Source organism: Eleutherodactylus coqui, chromosome 5, assembly GCF_035609145.1.
Source record: "Eleutherodactylus coqui strain aEleCoq1 chromosome 5, aEleCoq1.hap1, whole genome shotgun sequence".
NCBI classification, from domain to species: domain Eukaryota; kingdom Metazoa; phylum Chordata; class Amphibia; order Anura; family Eleutherodactylidae; genus Eleutherodactylus; species Eleutherodactylus coqui.
In genome coordinates this window covers 203,410,636-203,433,783 of record NC_089841.1, presented here as the reverse complement: position 1 = coordinate 203,433,783, position 23,148 = coordinate 203,410,636, and the positions used below count along the sequence as shown (strand labels likewise).

Genomic DNA, 23,148 nt, shown 5'->3' with positions numbered 1-23,148 from the left:
AGGGTCTGACCAACATTCTGTCTGTTTTATGTAACAAGACAGTTTACTCATTAAATTACTCAATGTCTTGAAGACAAATGTTTGTTAAATAATTCCCACATTAAGCAGCAAATTCCACTTTGTATTCTGCAAGCAGAATTATCATTGGAAATAGATGATAGGGCAGTGGACCGAAGGTCTCGACCGGCTCCTTCACTCAATTCATCAATGAGTTTTGTTCTTATTGTTGGGCGCCTCTTCGAAACTCTGAGACATAAAACATATTTTTGTTAATGCATGTCTATCAGTCTTAAAGGGACCTACGCTTATCTTAATTTCATAAACACTTTGTACTGTTCTTTGTCAGCAAGCTGGATATAGGGGACTTCAATAGGTCCTACAATAGCTGCTTACATGACTACTAGTTTAGCTTCAATAGCTTCACGTTTCCAGAAAAATGTATTATGTATATGAGAATGGTGTCAAAAGCCCTTCTTATTAGTGACTTGGTAATCCAATTAATCACAATAACAGCTCATACACATGGTTGTAGCATGGCTGCTCCCATACATATTCATGGGCCATTACTGTACCTCTATAGGCTTCCAATTTCATTTGGAGACATAAGGAGTTTTTTTTTGTCTTCTGTCAGATTTCATATACTCTGGAGGTATTATCCGTAGAAGCATTGTTTCAGTCTTGGCACAGCTCCTTTAAAAGTGAGTTTAGTCAAATTGGAAATTTCTGATAAGATTTGCAAGTGTAGCATGTGTATTTTGTCAAGGTCATACATAGCATAGAGCAGTGGTGATGAACCTATGGCACGCGTGCCAGAGGCGGCACGTGCCGCCCTCCCTGCTGGCACACGCCACCATTGGCCGCTCACCACTTGTGAATACCAGCAGGGGCCGCGGCTTACCTGCCGGCATTCACACAGCTGCGCTGCTAACAGCGCTGCGTACTTGTGTATTAGGTCGCCGCCGGAAGTTAGGGGTGGCGACATAATACACCAGTATGCATTGCCAATTGTTAACGCCCCCAGCTTCTGATTAGCCCCGATTTTGAAGGAGAAAGTGCTGGAAGTTTAATAGCTGGCTTCAGATCTCATTGATTAAAAAAAAACCAAAAAAAACTCTTGATACTCCTCAATGAATACTTTAATGAGTATAGTATTCAAAATAGGGTAATTTATGAGTGGTTTCTATCATTTTGACACTTGTGAACCTCTGCAAACTGGGCTTGGGGTAGGAAACCAAAATGTACTTCAAATTGTCAAAAATTAAAAAGTTTTTGAAAAGTGCTTCCAAAATAAAACAGCTGGATATATATTATATATATATATATATATATACACATATATACACATACACACACACACACACTATATATATATATGATGAACAATTTGTTTTAAAATGTATGTACATATGTGATATACTGCAGTTGGAAATAGGAAAAAAAACAACACATTTTAAAAAAATCTTTCATTTTGTTTTTATTTTTTAATAAATATACGCAAATGGCATTGGCCTATTAATGAAAAACCAATGTCAGAATTATTTTTATGTGCAAAACGTGTATAAAGTTATTCTCTGTTAAAGTGACAAACCAGATTTCCAAAATTTGGCTAAGTCATTAAGAATAGATTACTTTTCCCGGTGAGTATCCTAAAAGCTACAGTCTGTGCAGGTATTGTGTAGAAAGTTAGTTCTCTTTACGGTGCATTCGTTACTGAATCTTCATATAGCCACATCTCTTCCAACTTCGGAGGACATGTTGGATTTCCCACGGGCATGACATTTTGAACTTTGTAGACAAGTGTTTTAAATAATGGTTTATTTAGTGTCCGTGACATCTTTGGAGTCAATGAGTATTTTTGTATTAGTGACTTGTGATAAAGCAGTCTTTTGTTCTTCCCAGCTACATGAGTGTGATTGCGCATCTGCCGGTTGTGGAGTTTCCCATAATGATACAAAAGAATATGCTGCTCCACCAGCCATGCTGAAATGTAAGAGAAATCAAACCAATATTAACCATTCTCATTCTGACAATATTCTATTTATTTATCCAAAAATGGACCGCAGTCCAGACCTTATTTGTGCATAATAATTCTTCGTCACATTCTGGAGGATTCCAGCATTGAACGATTTGACTTTTTTTCTACATTCTATTTCCTTTTTACTAAATAAATCATCCTTCACTGCAATATTTTAACCTGTTATTTGTGCTGTTAGTCTATTCACTTCACAGTTTGTCTAACAAATGTAGAACGAGTCAAAATAAAGGATTATGAACCTTTGTTAAATATGCGGTTCCCTACTATACTGCTATTACCTGGTAAAAATGGGCAGTTAGGGTCCCCATACACATATGTGTGACACTGTGTCCTTGCTGAGTGTCACCAATCCTCATGCACTATCTGGGCGTATATGCGTAATACGTGCCAAGATAGGGCATATTGCGATTTTCATGCAAATACACGCACAAAAACACTGGTGTGAATGGCCCAATAGAAATCAGTGGGCTATTTACAATACAAATATAGCCGTTCGGCGCGAGACAACCCCGATGCAGGGGTTAAAAAAGAACACCGGACAGCGCTTACCTGAATCCCCGCGCTCCGTTGAGTTCTTACTTACCCGGTGAAGATGGCCGCCGGCATCTTCTCCCTCCGTGGACCGCAGGGCTTCTGTGCGGTCCATTGCCGATTCCAGCCTCCTGATTGGCTGGAATCGGCACGTGACGGGGCGGAGCTACACGGAGCCCCATTGAGAAGAGAAGAAGACCCGGACTGCGCAAGCACGTCTAATTTGGCCATTAGACGGCGAAAATTAGACGGCAACCATGGAGACGAGGACGCCAGCAACGGAACAGGTAAGTGAATAACTTTTGATAACTTCTGTATGGCTCATAATTAATGCACAATGTACATTACAAAGTGCATTAATATGGCCATACAGAAGTGTATAGACCCACTTGCTGCCGCGGGACAACCCCTTTAAGGAATCTCATCCACATGGTGTAGAATAAATACACACAAAATGCACATCAGAATTGACATTTTAAAGCCATAATATGTCAATTTAGACTGCAGATGTTCAGTGCGGATATCACCTCTTCAAATGAGGGGGTGAAATCCGCACAAAATCCACATCAATATTGCTGTGGATGCGCACCAAAGTCTGTAGAAAATATGCTACATGCGAACGCAGGCTAAAACCAATTTAATGTTTATCACCTATATACTGTGTACTTGATCAATTTAGGGTACCCTTTGAGAATCTCTTCTTATTACCAAAAACAGCCACTTTTCTTGGGTTAATTAAAACAAAGTAAAATAAATATTCACCATGTAAGTGAAATTGTTACAGGATAACATGAAAAACAAGACAGAAATTTCAGCGGCTATCTATATTGCTCTTCTGCTCCGCTGGAGGTTTCTGTCTTCGCCTTAGGATACCTGTGATACGGTTTGACAGGTATACGGCAATGGAAGGTTACTGGAGTTCATCACTTTCTTATTATATCATAGGCTGTCTACAAGTGTTTAAATGCATTCCTCTAACTCGTCACTAACCATTCTTTGAATTGTGGGATACATTATTGCTTGATGCTCTGATGACTCTCATAGAGTCATGGAATGGTAGAGTTGGAAGGGACCTCCAGGGTCATCGGGTCCAACCCCCTGCTCAGTGCAGGATTTACTAAATCATTCCAGACAGATATTTGTCCAGCCACTGCTTGAACTCACCACCTCCCGTGGTAACCTGTTCCACTCATTGATCACCCTTACTGTCAGAAAGCTTTTTTCTAATATCTAATTTGTGTCTCCTCCCTTTCAGTTTCATCCCGTTGCTTCTAGTCTTTCCTTGTGCAGATGAGAATAGGGCTGATCCCTCTGCACTGTGACAGCCCTTCAGATATTTGTAGACAGCTATTAAGTCTCCTCTCAGCCTTCCTTTTTGCATGCTAAACATTCTCAGATCCTTTAATCGTTGCTCATAGTACATAACCTGCAGACCGCTCACCATCTTGGTAACTCTTCTCTGAACTTGCTCCAGTTTGTCTCTGTCTTTCTTAAAGTGGGGTGCCAGGAACTGGACACAGTATTCTAGATGAGGTGTGAATAAGGAAGAGTAGAGGGGGATAATGACCATACGTGATCTAGACTCTATGCTTCTCTTAATACATCCCAGAATTATGTTTGCCTTCATGGCTGCTGCATCACATTGTTGACTCATGTTCAGTCTGTGATCTATTAGTATACCCAAGTCTTTTTCACATGTGCTGCTGCTTAGCCCAATTCCTCCCATTCTGTATGTGCTTTTTATTTTATTCTTGCCCAGATTTAGGACTTTGCATTTCTCCTTGTTAAGTACCATTCTGTTAGTTGCCGCCCACAGTTCAAGCTTTTCTAGATCTTTTTGAATACACTTTCTTTTCCCTAGTGTTAGCTATCCCTCCTAGTTTTGTGTCGCTGGAAAATTTGATTAGTTTCCCATCAATTCCGTCCTCCAAGTACTTGGATAAAAATGGAGTAATTAACCAGAATCAGTATGGGCTTGTAACAAACAAGTCATGCCAGATTAATCTGATTTCCTTTTATGACAGAATCACTAACTGGGTTGATCAGGGAAACGCGGTGGATACAGTATATCTTGACTTTAGTAAAGCATTTGACAAAGTATCTTTCATACTATACTTATTTAAAAAAATGACCAAATATGGGATTGACAAGGCAACTGTTGGGTGGATTCACAACCGGCTGCGTGATCGTACTCAAAGAGTGGTCATAAATGCCTGCACATTAAAGTGGAAGAATGTATTAAGTGGGGTACACAGTTACTCGGTAAGACTACTACTCGATCGAGTAGCAGCCTTAAACGAGGTGCTTGCTCATCTCTACGAATAACCCTACATCTTAGCTCCTGCCAAATCTAAACCTCCCATTCCGTTCTCCAAGATTTTTCCTGAGCTGCATCAGTCCTCTGGAATGTGCTACCCCAGACAATTAGGTTAATCCCCAACACCCACTGTTAAGCATGCCTTAAAAATACATCTCTACGCCATATGTCTTAATCTAATTCTCCATCTACACCTCATCTATACTCCCCCGCAGAAACCAACCCCCTTAATCCCACTGTATCTCCTACACCTCTTATACCTGAATGCACTTTACATTTGCACTTACAGTATATTGATACTGGCTGGCGATCAGCTTGTAGAACTTTATGTATAGTACCCTATTTATCTAAAAGATGGCTGGACCATTGTATAGAACAAGCACTTCTATCTCTTATTTCACAGCAGACAGTCTTTTTTCTATTTACTGTTTTTTTTTTCTGGTTTATTGTTCTTGTTGTTTTTTATATGAGGAGTATTTTTTTCCAAAATGAGTCAAGTCACAAGAAATTGTTTTAGAGAAAATCTAAAAAAAATAAAAATATAATATTGTAAAATAGTTTTAAAAACTATATTAAAGGAGATGTCCCGAGGCAGCAAGTGGGGTTATACACTTCTGTATGGCCATAATAATGCACTTTGTAATGTACATTGTGCATTAATTATGAGCCATACAGAAGTTATAAAAAGTTTTATACTTACCTGCTCCGTTGCTGGCGTCCTCGTCTCCATGGTGCCGACTAATTTTCGGCCTCCGATGGCCAAATTAGCCGCGCTTGCGCAGTCCGGGTCTTCTGTAGTCTTCTATGGAGCCGCTCGTGCCAGAGAGCGGCTCCGTGTAGCTCCGCCCCGTCACGTGCCGATTCCAGCCAATCAGGAGGCTGGAATCGGCAGTGGACCGCACAAAAGAGCTGCGGTCCACGAAGACAGAGGATCCCGGCGGCCATCTTCAGCAGGTGAGTATGAAGACGCCGGACCGCCGGGATTCAGGTAAGCGCTGTGCGGGTGGGTTTTTTAACCCCTGCATCGGGGTTGTCTCGCGCCGAACGGGGGGGGGGGTTTAAAAAAAAAAAAACCCGTTTCGGCGCGGGACATCTCCTTTAAGAATTATTGTATTGGGACCAAGCGAGATGTATTCTAGGTGGTCACCTGGTAGACATGTAAACAGAAGCAAAAATATATTCGTACTCTGAAAAAGCACAAAATCCTTAAAAATGGGCTCGACTTATTTTGGAAAAACGCTCCTCATTTGTACTGTATGTAAACTCCTGTCTTCACATGTATGATGCCCTGGAGTTAATGGCGCTTTAAGATAAATCATGATAATAACATTGTCAAACCATATTAGTATACCATATAGGGGTTTTTGAGGGACAAAAATATAAATTTAACTTTGAAAGGGTACCAAGGACTAAAGACACAACACATTTGTGCGCCAAACACAAATTAGTAACAGCAGCTTCTCCTGGCAATACTCATGTTTTCCATCAATGTCTGAGAAAAAATACAATATAAAACAGCTGCCTGAATCTTTTCTATACAGAAGGGCAGAAGACTCTGTGTCCCACCATCCATCCTACTACACATACCACAGCTCTGCTGTGTGCATGAGGCCTTAAGGGTCACGTTCGTGCTGTAGCTTTTGAAGTTTTTCATTTTCTTAAGACATACGTGGATCCTGAAAAGGGAATCTCTTAGCTCAAACACACTGTCCAATCAGAAGGCAGCATGTTAGAGTGGGAGGAGCCAAGTAGATCGATGTACAGATTTATAAGAAAAGATTTAGTATATCTTGTATTTTATTCATTTATAGCGCTGCATATTCTGAGCTGAACAGTCCAGTGGGCGGAGCTATCAGTGATTGACAACTGTGCATGCAGAAATAGCGGCCAATCACTGGTAGGACCGCCCACTGGACCTCTAAGCTCGAAATGAGTAGAGATGTAAATGAATAAAATACCAATTATACAAATTTTTTCCCCCATAAAACTATATATCAATCTGCTCAGCTCCTCCTGCTGTATATCATGTTGCTGTAGAATGTACTGCATGTTCAAGCTGACAGCTTCCCTTTAAGGGACCTTTCAGGGGGGGTGGAACTGTTTTGCATGACGCAGCAGAATTTGCCATCTTGCAGAAGGGTCGACGCCAGAATCTGCATGCCTAATGTGTGGCTTTTGATGTGGAATTGCAGGTGGTTTAATTCTGCATCAAAACTGCATTTAGTGGTGTGGATTTTGGTGCGTATTTCCATAACAGCATATTCTACCGTGTTTTGCAGAACAATTTGCGTCTGTGTGAAAGGTGCCTCAGAGAGAAAAATAATACAGGAAGGTCTTTTTCATGCAGGTTATGATACTGTGTTCACAATTTATAGAATGAGCTCTCTTGGTTAGATATAGAGTTTCATCATACCAAAAAGAGACATGAGTCTATAGATTGTAGCTACATCGTGGGTCCTAGGGTGGCTTCACACGAGAGTGTTTTTGCGCGTACATAGGTGCGCACCTACGTACGAGCAAAAACACGCTTGTATGCAGCTGCGTGCATTGTTCTCAATGGAGCCGCGGCTGCTGCCGGCGGCTCCATTGAAAACAATGCTCTGCCAGCACCCCTGAATTGCTTTTCATGGAAGGGCTTTACTTAAAAGCCCTTCCCTTAAAAACAATAATTTTAGTGTGAAAAAAAACCCAAAAAACAACAACTTACCCTCTGCCGCTGCCGTGTCCACCGCGGGGATGAAGAACACATCTGCCACATGCGGCAAATGTTTCCTTCACCCCCCCGCTAGTTGTGGCACAGATGAGGCAGATGTAGCAGCAGGGAATTCTTTTAACTATCGGGGGTAAAGGAAACATCTGCCGCATGCGGCAGATGTGTTCTTCATCCCCGCGGGGGTCACGGCAGCTGCGGAGAGGTAAGTATTTTATTTATTTTTTTTTACACGAAAATGTTTTTTTTTTTCAGTGAAGGGCTTATATGTAAAGCTCTTCCCTAAAAAAGAATGCAGGGGGGCCGGCAGAGCATTGTTTTCAATGGAGCCACCGGCAGCAGCCGCGGCTCCATTGCAAACAATGCGTGCATTCCCAATGGTGCACGCATGTCCTATCTTTGCAGGCACACGCCTGTAAAGCATGGGCATGTGCATGCATCATAGGGAATGCAATGTTGCAAATACAAGCGTGTGAAGCCACCCTTAGTATGTACAATCCAGTGAATATTAGGAAACTGCTGTTATAGCAATATTCCAACAATATATTGCTTCTAATTAACAAATATTCTCCATATGGCTTTTGAGTGTACGGGGTGCAGAATGCTAGCACCAGTTTACAGTTTTATGATAGCTCTCCAAATAAAGGGCTGGTTGCACCAAAGTTTTGATCTGAGATCAGGAAGAGTTGATCTAAGAGCAAGTAGTAAAACACAGCACTAACACAGTTTAGCCCATGATCTTGGCTCAATGTGATCAATTTGGGGGGGGGGGGGGGGGGGTTCAAGTAGTTGAACTTCATTTAGCAGCCAAAATGCAAGATGGTGGAAAAGGTTTTCCCTGGTAGCAGCCATGTTTTTACTATCGCTGCTATGAATGCTTGGAGGATTGCTATGTATGCTGGGAAGATCACCTGACTACAGTCACCAATCACCATGCACAATACATTTATTCTAGGTTCAAGCTTTGATCGTAGATCAAGTGCACTTGGTTTTGCAAATGCTAGATCAAAAAGTGGTGCAAAACGTTTTTCTTATACCAAGTTCAACAGCGGATCTCAGTTAACTAAACCTTGATTAACATCATGGTTGGTGCAAGCAGCCCTAAGTTAGCAAGTAGTCATCAGTTCTAATATCCTGCAATGGCCGAGCCAGTGTATTATGATTAAAGACTTACGGTCGCTTCCACACGGCCGATGCAATATCGCAGTAAGAAAATTGCTGCGATATTGCATCTGTGGTCTGTGCAATATCGCTACGTTTGCTCACGGCGATATTGCGATTTTGTGTCACTACAAAGCCCTACATGGTGCTACATAATTGCACAACTTTGTAGCACCATGTGCAAGAATTTCTCAGGGGGGGGGGGAGGGGGAATAGAAGCCCTATCCCGAAAATAAGCCCTAGCTGCATGAAAAAACACCAGAAACAAAAAATACATACATCACCTAGGAAGCGCTGTCAGCTCCGCCACGTCTTCTCCTCAGCACTTGCCTTCAGACATCTCTTTGTGGTCAGGGATTTGAAAATCCCTGCCTCCAGGAAGTGCTGCCTCTGAATGGCTGAGCACTGCGGCGCTCAGGCAATCGGAGCCAATGCTCAATGAACCAATCACAGCCATTCATTCATTGAATGGCTGTTATTGGTTCATCGAGTGCTGGCTCTAATTGGTTCTTGAGCACCGTGGCTGATCCAATCACAGCCAGTCCTTCATGGAGGCAGGGATTTTGATCATCCAATCCAGAAAGGGCTGGCAGAAGACTAAAGACAAGTGCCGGAGGTGAAGAGGAGACGTGCACTGGAGATGAGAGCACCTCTTAGGTAATGTATTATTTTTTTGTGTGCAGCTAGGGCTTAGTTTAGGACTCGTACAGTAGGATTTGCTACTGTAAAAGTTGCATCGTACCGCACGAAAACCATGTTTTCGTGCGATGTGATACAACAGAAATGAAGGCTCTATAGGAAAACATGGGCTACATACCCCCACAAATCGCGGCTGTATAGAGCATGTTGTTATTTGGTAGTCTCACAGACTCGCAGGCTACAAAACATCGGTCGTGTGGATGAACCCATAGGAAAGCATGGACTCTACATTCATGTGATTTATAGCACTGTCACATTGCAACAGAATCGCCCGTATGGAAGCGGCCTAAAGGAAACATTTTTCCTAAGGCATAAATTTTTGCTTTGCCTTACAGCAACACACTCCCCGAAACACAAAGGCATATTATGAGAATTTTCACATTCTAGTTAACCACGCGATCGTAGTGTTTTCAGCGCTGCCATTCCATTTGCTGCCCGCCCCAGGTGCTTCACCTTGAAACGCTTCCAGGCAGTGACAGGCTTGCCAGCTGTCCACATATTCCTGGACAGTCTGTAAAAACATTGCACTTATTGTAGCTTCCTGGAAAAAGGGCATAAGCTTTTAATTTTTTTTTTAGACTGGTGATACTCGAGTAGATAACTGTGATTAGCAAATTTGTATCCAAAATGTTTTGGGGTTCAGCTGTACAGAGCAAAGAAAAAACGTCATATCAGCAACCCTGGGAGTGCAGTGAAAGAGAATCTGCCACCTTCTGTTGGTCCCCTATTATTACATATTGCTACATTGAATGGTCAACCAAAATCCATTCCAGCCAGAAAGTAAGTTTATCTTTCACTCTTCCTTCACAGTTTTATATAGTTTTTTTCTAGCTTGTAAAATGACGCCACGAATGTCATACATATTTTTACAAAGTTTTTTGAGATTTTTTTTTATATAGACATGTATTTATTTTCAGGTGATTGCCTGATCCCCCCCCCCCCCCACACACACACACAGATATCTATGGGAAAAAACACCACATCTAGAGCATAAAACAAGTTGAAAATATTAATGTCACGGAGCCATGGAACACTCCCAAAGAGAGAAAACCTTCCCCCTAAAAGAAAGAGGTTTCATTGCTGGGGATCCCAGTCCCAAGAGTCACTGTGTACTTATGTTGAAAGGTGTTTTCCCACAAGTTGACTTTAAATCGAGATTAGAGATGAGCGAGCGTACTCGGCCACGCCCCTTTTTCACCCGAGTACCACGATTTTCGAGTACTTCCGGGTGAAAAGATTCGGGGGCGCCGTGGGTGAGTGGGGGGTTGCAGCGGGGAGTGGGGGGGAGAGGGAGAGAGAGAGGGCTCCCCCCTGTTCCCCGCTCCGCCACGCCTCCCCCCGCATCTTTTCACCCGAGTACTGAAGTACTTGAAAATCGTGGTACTCGATCGAGTAATTACTTGAAACGAGTACGTTCGCTCATCTCTACTCGAGATCCTTCCCACTCCGGATCTACATTGTTAAACTTAACGTGGCTGTTGAGGAATTATCTTCCTCATTTCTTTGCATAGGGGATTCTGCTTTATGAATCCCAATCACTCTATCCAACCGCAACATAGCAGCTCCTCTCACCTGGATGACTGCAATACCTATTTTTTACTGTTCTAAGACAAAATAGAAAATGAAACAAATTTATACACAGTCTTAATTAAAAAACAACAACTACTGCTTTGTGTCCCCAGCAGCTATGCTGACCGTTAGACCTCGTTCACACGGGCGATATGGCATCGCCGCGAGAAAATAACAGTGATATTGCATCGCTGGTTGTGCGATATCGCTGTGGTTTCTTGCAGTTGTACCACGATTTTGTAGTACCACATGTGAGGATTTTCGGGATGGGAGTGGGGGGGCCTTGAAATACAAGCCCTATACCGAAAACAAGCCCTAGTTGCAGTAAAAAAAAATTTTTTAAAGTATACATCACCTAGAAGCATTGTCCGTGGATCCTCTGCAGCTTCTTCTCGGTCCCTGATACTGTTCTTCAGCTCTTCTGCCCGAGGATTGCAAAATCCCAGTCTCCTGAAAGCGCTGGCTGTGATTGGCTGTCACTTAGTCAATCAGAGCTGGCACTCGATGAGAAGAGATCCCCGGGCAGAAGAGATGAAGGATAATAGTGCAGAGGATAAGACGTGCAGGAGAAGACAGCGCTTCTAAGGTGATGTATACCTTTTTATTTTTTCCTATAGCTAGGGCCTTAGGTTATGGCTTTGACAGCAGGATTTCCTACTGTCAAAGTTGCATCGCGTTTTTGTGCGATGCAGCAGAGAGGAAGGCTCCATAGGAAAACATGGGCTACAAAACCTCCCGAGTCGCTTGCATATCGTGGGACCCGCGAGGCTTTTGTGTCGGGAAGTCGCATGCTACAAAACATCGCACATGTGAATTAACCCACAGGAAAGCATAGGCTTCACATACACAGGACAAAATCGCGCGACTTTGTCACCTGTGTGAACGAGGCCTCATGGTTACAGAATACTAGCAAATTTTGTGTTTGATCCTGTAGTCCACTATTTTCTAACTATAGAATGCATGTCAGCGAGTAATAGAGGACCCATCATTGCATCTAAAAGGGACAGAATTTAGATGTGTGGACATTTCTGCGTTACAATGAAATCCCTATGAGGCTTGAATTCCATATGTGTTAAAATTATCGTGTTTTTACTGCAAAACCGCAAGATTCAATTCCGCAGAAGAAAAGTTTTCTGCTGCAGAATTAAGAACATCTTGCAGAATTGTTGTTGTTGTTTTCTAACATACACATGTAATTCCGCAATTAAAGTCTGTGTAAAAAAGGAAATGCCTGAAATACAGCAAGGCACTGCATCCCGCGGACAATTTCATCCCATGTGAAAGATCCCAAAAGGAAAGCAGAAATAGCCTTGGGATGATACAAATTGGTTGGGAAAGTGAACATAGCCTTTAACCCCTTCTTGATATCTATGGTACCATACATGTACGGGGGAATACTAAGTGACATTGTATAGCGTGGGCTTGAGAACTGAGCCAGTTCTATCCCTGGCGGCTGTCAGCAATCTTTGACAACTGACACCTGTCCATAACTGATGAAAACAATGATAACTTTGGTCCTGGCAGTTAACCCTCTAGTTGATACTGTCAGTTCTAAAAGCAGCATTTAAATGGCCCAATAGAGGAAAGCAGCATCCTCTGTCACCCAAATGAACCACCTGCAATGAGATTGTAGGCAGTAGTTTTGTCAGGGAGAGAGACGTGGGACCCCAACCGATCCCCCCTCCATCACAGATCAACTACTTTGAGAGTGCTTGCCACTACCAGTTGCTACGGCAGAGCCTCGATCGATCACTCTGGTGGAATTGCAACCACAAGTCGTTAGAATACAGGTGGATTTGTACCCAGCTTTCCCAGGCATGCAGAACTAAAGCTTAAATCACCCCCTGGTCAGTCTAATGTCCCAGCACTCTACAATACCCACACACACTTCCTGCCACCACCAGCTTGTAAAAGTAAGCTGGAACCCGGACCATGAATTATGAAGACAATTTTTGGCATTATGGTTTACTTTAAAACGGACAAGGCTTGACTAATAAATTGCCAATTTAGCCTAAAAAAGACTAGCAGTGCTAAATATTTATAAGTATATGAAAATATACAGAAAAAGAGGTAAGGTTTACAGACATACACAACAGGCAGTATTTAAAATAGACAAGGAGAGAAATAAAGATACCAGATTTTGGATATTCAGGCCAAAGTTCTATTCGTGCGGAGTCACTGAAGCAAACAGGAAAGCCTTAGGCTGTAGCGTATCTCCGAAGTCTGACCCAAGGGTTTGTTCAGCCCTGAGTTATAAAGGATTTCCCATAACACACCTCCCCCCGCCACCTCTGAGGTCATTTACAGAGGGGTGGGTTAGATGCGTACAACTTCTGAAAAACCATAATTCCCCATTTTGGCCATATCTCCGCAAGAGATCCTCTGATCCGAAATATAAGCCCGGCATATTACTGGTCATGATTTTATCTATTTAGCGATATCAAGCATCACAGAAAAATTATAACCAGGTATGCAGATACCCCATTTGGGGGTGTTCTGGGGCCCGTACCTCAATGTGTGTACATGCGTTTTAATCGGCTGGCCCGCCCAATTCCAAAAATATAATTCATATCAGGCTAGGACATTCGCACAATCAGTAATCCTTATTAAAAGATTTTTTTCTGATTTGAATCTTGGAGCCAGGATGTCTGTGGGGAATACCCAAGGTGTCAAATCTCTCTGGCAGGGGGTAATTAATATTCCCCTGTCCCTGGCTAATTTTATTGTCATCATGATCAAAGACTTCCTGAAGCCAAATGTATATCAGAGACCTCTCAGATTTGACAGAGGAATGGGAGATTAAAAATATCGAGGAGTTCAGCTTTCCAAGTATCCTGAGTGGCAGCTGATGGACAGTTGGGTGACACTGTATCAATATCATTATACCACATGTTTAGTTATCATCTCAGCCTGGGGTCTTGCGAAGACCCCAGTACAGCCATTGATTTCTTCCTATTAAGCCCAGCCAATGAATGAAGTATTGCAATATTCTGTACATGCAATCAGACGATTGATAGTTCTTAAGTTCTTAGACTTGAGAAAAAAAAAAAGGGAAAAGATTTTAAATTAGTAAATTAAAAAATGAAAAGTTAAAAAAAAACGTTTTCCAAGTCATCACATCTAAAAGTAAAAAAAATATTAATCCTTCACATTGAACGCCATTAGATAAAAAAAAGAATATGCAATGTCAGAATGGGGTGTGACCAAAAATGCACCAATCTCAACACAAAACGAATGAAAGGTGATCAAAAATTCTTATACACCACGACATCGTACCAATAAACACTACAAGTTGCCCTGCAAAAAACAAGCCCTCGTGCGGTGTCTTCAATGGAAAAATAAAAAAAGCTATGGGAGTCACAAGATGGTGGCAGAAAGTTTTTTTTTTTAAATAGTACACCAAAAAAATTTAAATTTGGGATCAATGTAATTGTGCTGACTCACAAAATAAAGATAACATGCCCTTTTCCCCTTACTTTAAATGCTGTGAAAACAAACCCTATGCCCCAAAAAATATACATTTTTTTACAGTTTTCCAATACATTTATATGGTAGGTTAAAGGGGTTGTCCCGCGAAAGCAAGTGGGGTTATACACTTCTGTATAGCCATATTAATGCACTTTGTAATATACATCGTGCATTAAATATGAGCCATACAGAAGTTATTCACTTACCTGTTCCGTTGCTAGCGTCCCCGTCTCCATGGTGCCGTCTAATTTCAGCGTCTAATCGCCCGATTAGACGCGCTTGCGCAGTCCGGTCTTCTGGCTGGTGAATGGGGCCGCTCGTGCCGGAGAGCTGGTCACCGCTTCGTCATCGTAGCTCCGCCCCGTCACATGTGCCGATTCCAGCCAATCAGGAGGCTGGAATCGGCAATGGAACGCAAGGAAGGAGAAGAAAATCCATGGTGCACCATGGGAGAAGACCTGCGTTCCACCGTGGGAGAAGACCAGCGGCGCCATCTTCACAAGAAGAAAAGAAGAAGCTGCAGACGCTGATGCAGGTAAGCGCAATGTGCTTTTTAAAAACTAACCCATGCTTTCTTTTTAACAGGGCAGAATGCGGGGGTAAGTGGAAAAAAAAATGTTTCACTTTCGCCGCGAGACAACCCCTTTAAATGACAGTATTAAAAAACACAACTTGTTCTCCAAAAAAACAAGCCCCATTTGGCTACCAACAGAAGACTAAAAGCTTTACGACTTTTTGAAAGTCAGGATGAAAAACTTAAAATGAAAAAACAAATAGGGGGCATGACAGGAAGGGGTTAATATTATAATTAATTAATTAAAACACTTATGTAGCTACTCTTTTTTCCCAATATATTGCACCTAGTTTGAAGTCCAGAAACTATTTAGTGTTATACATGTAAAGTATCAGTGCAACATGTTCTTGGACAATATATTAGCCTTGTTCTGGAACAGACAAAACATCTCCAACTGTTGTTGATACTTTGTGGTCAGGGGTGTTGATGAAACAAGACAAAATTGAGAAATTCATCAGAGAAGCCCATAAACTGGACCATATTGGTATGTTTTCTGTTCAGAGGACTATCAGATTGTAGTATCCTGATTCTATCCAATATATATCCAGACATTAAACAGGCAGCACTAGAAGCTGAACAACTGTTTCTAAAAGTTGACTCCCACCTTAGAGGACAACCTCACCTTATCATATTCTGCTATTTTAGAGACCTCATGTCATATACATTTGTGATTCACTGTACCATCAAGAAATGTTAGCTAGACCAATACTTCTGAGTTGGCATCTGAACACACCAATAGTTAATGAAGATGTTATTACTGACCTGCCAAGAATTGTGAAGAGTTCCATGTTAGATTTTGGAAAGCGAGATCCAACCATATTGTCAAATGTTAAACCCATAGAAGGATAAAAAATGTGGGAAGTGGATTCTTTACAAACCATCTAGCTTGTTTCTCAGACTAGGAATGTGGACACGAAATCAACACTAGGCTTCAAACCCTCTGCTTAATTTCCTGTTATCCTTGAAGAAGAATATACCCATCACTGGTAATAAGATGATAATTTACAAAACCTACTATGAATATATTGTAGCAAACCTATTATAAGACATTCCCTGGCTTTTATTTATGGGAAATTAAAATGTGTCCAATAATCATGTAATAATGAAGCAAACAAGGCACTTACCAAATGTTTAAGCCTATAAAGTTTAGCCAAGAAAACACATAATCTCCTCCAATAAATATTCCAATGTAGGCGATAGAGACATTCTACAGAAACAAAAGAATGGATGGAATAAAATAGGTGTCAAATAGCCCTAAAATTTCTTATCCAAAACTGGCCATATATTTAAGTTATTGATCCCACCCAAAACACCGCATGGGCGATCAGGGAATCCGTTTCTTAAGGGCTCCTTCACATGGGCTTCTGTGCAATTGTACATGCCTTAGCGCAAAGTATTTGCAAGTCTTCTTGCACCCGTAGTGGCGTATTCCACTACTTTTGCGCCCGCAAGGCTTGTTCATTTGAGCACGAGAGACAAACGCGCCTAATTTAACCCTTTCCAATCCACTGTCTGACGTTTGAAGACATTATGATTTAAGACTGTACAGCTCAGATGTTGGAAGACGTCCGTCAGGGTTCTCTTACTGTATATTGCCAGCCTCTCTGCTGTCGGAGCCTATCCAACGTGTCACCTCATGCAGTACTGGCTTTAGCCAGCATGTAGCGCCATTATATAACAGCAGAAAAAGAGTAAGCCCCCTAGGAAAACCAGGATACAAATTGGATTGGAAAGGGTTAAATGGCTATTTAGTCTAATGAGTTGCAGATGTGTTCCTTTCTACCATGGAACTGCACGCACATTTGAACACTTTCCCTTAGACTTCTATAGGGACCTTTGGTTCACAAATATGCATAAAATGAAAGCATGCTGCATTATTTTTTTGCGCGCATGAAATGCATGCGCAAAATATGAAAATGTATGCAAACCCATTGACATTAATGAGTTCTAGTCTCTCTATATTGCTCATGGTGAAATTTCGCCATATGAACAGGACCTCAACCCTTCCCAATCCAATTTTGGATTCAGGGTTTCCTAAAAGGCTTTCTCTTTTTGCTGTTATACAATGGCGCCATCTGCTGGCTAACGCCAGTGTGTGTGCGCCAGAGAGGCTCCGACAGCGGAGTGGCTGGCAATAGTTGGTATGAATACCCTGTCGGACGTCTTTTGACATTGGGGCTGTACAAGCTTCAATCAGAATGTAGGAAGACGTCAGACAGTGGATTGGAAAGGGTTAATGTATGATCAGCATTACCGATTTTGCAATATGCTTGCTGCGGAAACCGCTAACTACTACAATGTGATTGTTTTCTTATCAGGATATTAAAAGTACAATGTTTTATTACAGTATTTACATTTTAGTATTTACATTTACCTTGAGGGCGCCGACGACTGTAGTTGTAAGTGCTGAATTGTAGTAACTGCAGAGCACTATCGCATACAGTAGCATGAATCTGCCGTGGAAAATAGAATATATAAATATATGGTGGTAGAGGGAGATGAGCAGCCAATTAATCAACACAAGGGTCCTATTCATTTTCATATGTTCAGAAGGTGACATAGACGAACCCTACACACCAAACATTCTCCTGTTTACTAAGGGCACAGAAGTGTGTAACGGGGCTGAAATTCATCGTGGTGTCAGTAACATGGAAAATGACTTATCTCTATGAGGTAAGTGGTGTAAACAGGCAACAAAAGCCCAAGCACCAACTTGCCGGCTGGGTCACATTTTTTATGTGCTTAGAAAAGTCATCGCTGTCGGCAACACATCTCCCCGTCTAAACAGAATATGCTGCAGACAATCAAAATGTTTGGGACACGAACGATTATATGAATGATTGTTCATTCCTCCCCCCCAAAGTTTGAATCAGCCTGAGTGTATATGTATAGGCCACTTAAATGAGCTTTGATCGACCTCTATTATATTGTTGATCAGTGCCCCTCATGGACATGAAATTGGCCTAAAAGGACCTCACGTTCAATGCTTGCTTGCACAACTATAACCAGTAGAAAGAGAGAGATTGTGATTCCACTGTATAGAGCTCTGGTCAGGCCACATCTGTAATGTTCATCTACAGAAAGACATTGATAAAATATAACGAGTCCAAAGAGGAGGTACAACAATGGTGGAAGATCTCGGTCTAGGATAATGATTACCTATCCTCAGGATAACTCATCAATATCAGATCAATGGGGTTCTACCCACCAGGACTCCCGATAATCAACTGTTTAACCCTCTATCAGTCACATTAAAATGGAAAAAAACTCCCAGAAATGACAGTTTTACTGAAGATATTGAATACATGTCTCATTTGGCACAAAATTCAATTGCCTTGAGTCCATTTTTACCCTTTAGTCACATAACCAACATAAACCTTAAGAACCAGCAAATCATTTCCTCTTTCGTGTTACAGCCATAACTTTTTAGTCAGTGTAGTTGCATGAGACCTTGTATTTTACGGGACTTAATGTATTGGATACCTTAATTAATACGAATTCATTCATTTTTTGGGATATATTTTTATGGCGTTAAGGCCCATTTAGACACAACAATTATCTCTCAAAGACGGCTTTTGAGCAAATTTTGAGAGATAATTGTTGCATCTAAACGCGCAGCCATCGGCACTTCTGTGCACTATTCATTCATCGCTGATTTTTAGCAAGTTAAAAGTCAGCGATGACTCTTGTCAGGGCCGCACGCCGAGTTCTCAGCGGGATACCACTAATAGCATTCTTTCTGCTGGTATCCGGCTCAGATCTCTCAGCAGGGTACCAACCGAAAGCTCCAAGAACAAAGCAGCTGTTTGCATATACAAAGTAGCAGCTGTTCTAGGAGTTATCAGCAGTATCCCGCTCTGCCTTTATTTAACTCTTAAGTAGCTAATTAGCTACTTAATAGTTTATGCAAAGATGATCGCTCAAAACGGTCACTCAAACTGTCGTTTGAGCGATTTTTGAGCGATCATCTTTCAGTGTAAATGGGGCTTTAAATAGTATGTGGACTTTATTCTACAGGTCATTATGATTATGACAACACCAAATGTACACAGATTTTATTATGTTATAATAGTTTTGCACAATATAGTCGCTTTTTTTTCTAAAAAGATTTTTCGTGTCTCACCACATTTCAAGGTCCAGCACTGACAGCAAGGCAACAGACTTCACATCCTCTGTCCTACGAGCCCATAAACTTAGTGCATGGTGCTCATGTAAAGTAACAGGTTCCCTTCTTTCACTGCATAGAACTGTAATGGTGGTTATCCCACTGAATGTATGATTATATCGGAAATATAACTGCGCACAAAATGTGGATCACCAACGGTTGGTCTGTTTATTGGAAGCCATAAGCAGAATGTTTAGCAGAGCTGACCAAGGATTTAAGATAATTATGGCATTAAACTAATGTAGTGTCAATGGATTAGTAGGACACACATACTATATATACATCAAGCATATTTTTGACTTCAAGATATTTCGGCCTACTTACCCCATTATACAGGCAAGGAAAAATTGTAAAGCAAAATAAAAATTGGACCAGTGGTTATAATGTATAACCTAAAATGAAACAGTGTATATAGATTAGATTCATGCAAAATATGTATTAATAAGAGCAGCAATAGGTTTATACTTCAGTGTTTTATACCATTAAACATACTTTAAAAAAATCAATGGTTCATTTCACATCTAACATGATGAAACAACATAGCAGTAAATTGCTAATCTGTAAGTCAATGTGACCTATTAAAGAGCCTTGAAACAAACATGTCTAGAGATATCAGCCAAACCAGAGACATCTCTCCGTCTGATGGGTGCTTCTGCTGTGCCTGAGGTTCGGACGTATCCCCACCCATTGCTTAAGAGATCACGCCCATTGAGTACTATGTGACATCTCCCAGCTCCGCCCGCTGGACATATCAGGTACTGCAGGGTCACCGCGCTTGTGCCACACTGAGCGAGCATACGCTGTGATTCTTTCAGACTGAGGATGGCACATGTGATTGACATTAGTACGGCCAGGAAAGAGACTCAGCATAGCGCAAGCACGGTGATGCTTGGGTAAATGATGTCTCCAGGGGGCAGAGCTGTGAGACATCAGGAAGTACTCAATGGGCATGGTTTCTTAAGCAATGGGCAGGGATATGGCCAAATCTCAGGCACAGAAGGAATGCCCATCAGCAGGTGCTACCCTAATTTGTATAAAGCGTTTAGCCCAAAGACCAAGCTATACTTGCTATTCATATTATTAGGCATTTACAGTACCCAAGTAATCAATTGGTACTCCAAAACTAGAGAGAGACTTCCTTTAAATTGTGAGTCTAGGAACATGACTATGGATAACGGCCAAAGCAGAAACACTCTATCCATAATAAAGAAAAAAACGTAAGAAAAAAAATAATTACCTTTTCAAATTCCCCAGTCCAGATGGTGAAAAGCAATGTAGGTAAAATCATGAAAGCAGCGTTATAAAAAAGGACACCATATTTACCCAGTTCCTGTAAAGTGACACAAATTGTAAGTCATCAGTAGAAATACAATGTCTATATCCTCATGGCGCAGATAGCCAGCTCATGCAGAGAACAAGTCTTTGTTCTGTCCACAAAAACCCAAATACTGCAAATATATCTATCTGGTACTTTAGAGTTGGGGTAGACAATCATATTTAAAGGGGTTGTCTCGCGAAATCAAGTGGGGTTATACACTTCTGTATGGCCATATTAATGCACTTTGTAATATACATCGTGCATTAAATATGAGCCATACAGAAGTTATTCACTTACCTGCTCCGTTGCTAGCGTCCCCGTCGCCATGGTTCCGTCTAATTTCGGTGTCTTCTTGCTTTTTTAGACGCGCTTGCGCTGTGCGGTCTTCTCCCTTCGGCTCCGCTCGGCAGCATCGGCGTTTTGGCTCCGCCCCTTGTACGCGTCATCGCGTAGCTCCGCCCCGTCACGTGCCGATTCCAGCCAATCAGGAGGCTGGAATCGGCACACGTCATGGGGCGGAGCTACGCGATGACGCGTACAAGGGGCGGAGCCAAAACGCCGATGCTGCCGAGCGGAGCCGAAGGGAGAAGACCGCACAGCGCAAGCGCGTCTAAAAAAGCAAGAAGACACCGAAATTAGACGGAACCATGGCGACGGGGACGCTAGCAACGGAGCAGGTAAGTGAATAACTTCTGTATGGCTCATATTTAATGCACGATGTATATTACAAAGTGCATTAATATGGCCATACAGAAGTGTATAACTCCACTTGATTTCGCGAGACAACCCCTTTAATCCAAAGACCATGTTGTCAGATTGTACCACACCAAAGGGTAAGCAAAATATGCCATAGGTGTAACACTTCTGAGACTGTCACATTGCGAAAACACATGAAACTGCAACCTCCAAACAATATAATGGAGGTCTAATTGTAGATTTTAATTCTGCTTTAAAATCCACAGGTTTAACTGGTTGATGAAAAGGCTATTGTATAGCTTAAAGGGATTGTCTCGCGAAAGCAAGTGGGGTTAAGCACTTCTGTATGGCCATATTAATGCACTTTGTAATATACATCGTGCATTAAATATGAGCCATACAGATGTTATTCACTTACCTTCCCTGCGCTGGCGTCCCCGTCTCCATGGCTCCGTCTAATCGCCCAATTAGACGTGCTTGCGCAGAAGGATCTTCTGCCTTCGGGTCTGTTCGGCAGCAGCTGAGTTTTGGCCCTGCCCCTTCTACGCGTCATCGCATAGCTCCGCCCCGTCATGTGTGCCGATTCCAGCCAATCAGGAGGCTGGAATCCGCACACATGACGGGGCGGAGCTACGATTAGACGCTGAAGTTAGACGGAGCCATGGAGACGGGGACGCCAGCGCAGGGAAGGTAAGTGAATAACTTCTGTATGGCTCATATTTAATGCACGATGTATATTACAAAGTGCATTTATATGGCCATATAGAAGTGTATAACCCCACTTGCTTTCGCGAGACAACCCCTTTAAGGGAATCTGTCGCCATCTGAGGGCAACATGAACTAGTGACAGGCACCCCGATTCCATTAATGGCTCACTATAACTATGTATGGCTGTAGTTAGCTTTCCTGCAATCAGTTGTCATCTGCTGCAGCACAGACCAAGGATATAGCAGTCTCCATAGTATGTGCGCATGTAGTACACAATATTTATAAGCTGTGACTCCCCCCCCCCAGGTATCTGCCGCTGTTTGACAGCACAGTATAGAGAGAAAGCAATGAATCACTGGCACAAGGGCAAGGAGAGCCCATTGTTTATGAATACAAGGACTCTGGGTTACAGGAGGTAGAAGACTACTGACCCGAATAAATTAGAGGGGCATTAACTTATCTGACAACTTATGCTCACCTGCTAGCTTTTGTTAGTCACATCCTTTATGTAATATACTTGTATTAAAAAGGTTGCTGCTTTACTGCTGTAAATGATGTAAATAATGCTTCTCTGGAATCCACTCTGTTGTTTGGTACAAAGCTTCTATAGTAACAAGGACACATGGATGTTTCCATAGCATATTTACTGGTGGCTCCCAAGCATTCAGAGGCTGCAGTTTGACAGATCTGCAGACACTAAAAATGATCTGCACAGTCTCTGCCTCTTCTGCTGCTACTAACCATTTGGCCAGAATTCCTCTAAATGCCTGATCATTTTAGAAAAGGTGAGAAGTAGACATTCAGATACTGACTCTCTGCTGACTGGACCAGAAACAGTGCTATGCAGCATGGGAAATGAGGGAAAGGAAGTACAGGACAGTGAACTACTGACAGAATTCTGGACTTGCTGCACACTGCCTGCATAAAAACAGATTGCAAAAACAGAGCAACAGAAAAATGAAGAAGACCACCAGAAAATCGGAACATATAGATATGAAACAGGGTGCAAGCAGAGTTATATGAGTAGGTAAAGAGAACCTGGAGTTTTTAAGAAAACGTGTTGCAAATTTAGGTATGCTTTAAGTGAGCCATCAATATATCAGGATGTCTGTCACTAGTGTAGGTTACTCTAAGACAGGGTAGGATGAACCGGATGAAAGATTCTCTTTAATGACCTGGGAAAACTGCATAATTTTG

At 41.9% G+C, this 23,148-nt stretch overlaps 1 protein-coding gene across 4 annotated transcripts in view; it reads right to left on the bottom strand.

Moving 5' to 3' along the window:
* Positions 1 to 1,461: 1,461 nt before the first annotated feature.
* Positions 1,462 to 23,148, bottom strand: part of SLC35D2 (solute carrier family 35 member D2) — a 55,771-nt gene continuing 34,084 nt past the window's right edge. For 3 of the 4 annotated variants that reach the window (XM_066604077.1, XM_066604076.1, XM_066604079.1), the window contains 5 exons: positions 20,467 to 20,559; positions 19,554 to 19,621; positions 17,439 to 17,517; positions 16,189 to 16,271; positions 1,462 to 1,980 (listed from right to left, as the gene is read on the bottom strand). In XM_066604077.1, the coding sequence (XP_066460174.1) occupies positions 1,815 to 1,980; positions 16,189 to 16,271; positions 17,439 to 17,517; positions 19,554 to 19,621; positions 20,467 to 20,559 (489 nt within the window). In that variant the 3' untranslated portion in view covers positions 1,462 to 1,814. Of the gene's footprint in view, positions 1,981 to 15,888; positions 16,025 to 16,188; positions 16,272 to 17,438; positions 17,518 to 19,553; positions 19,622 to 20,466; positions 20,560 to 23,148 lie in introns of those variants that run through there. The other variant, XM_066604078.1, reaches the window with a different exon arrangement.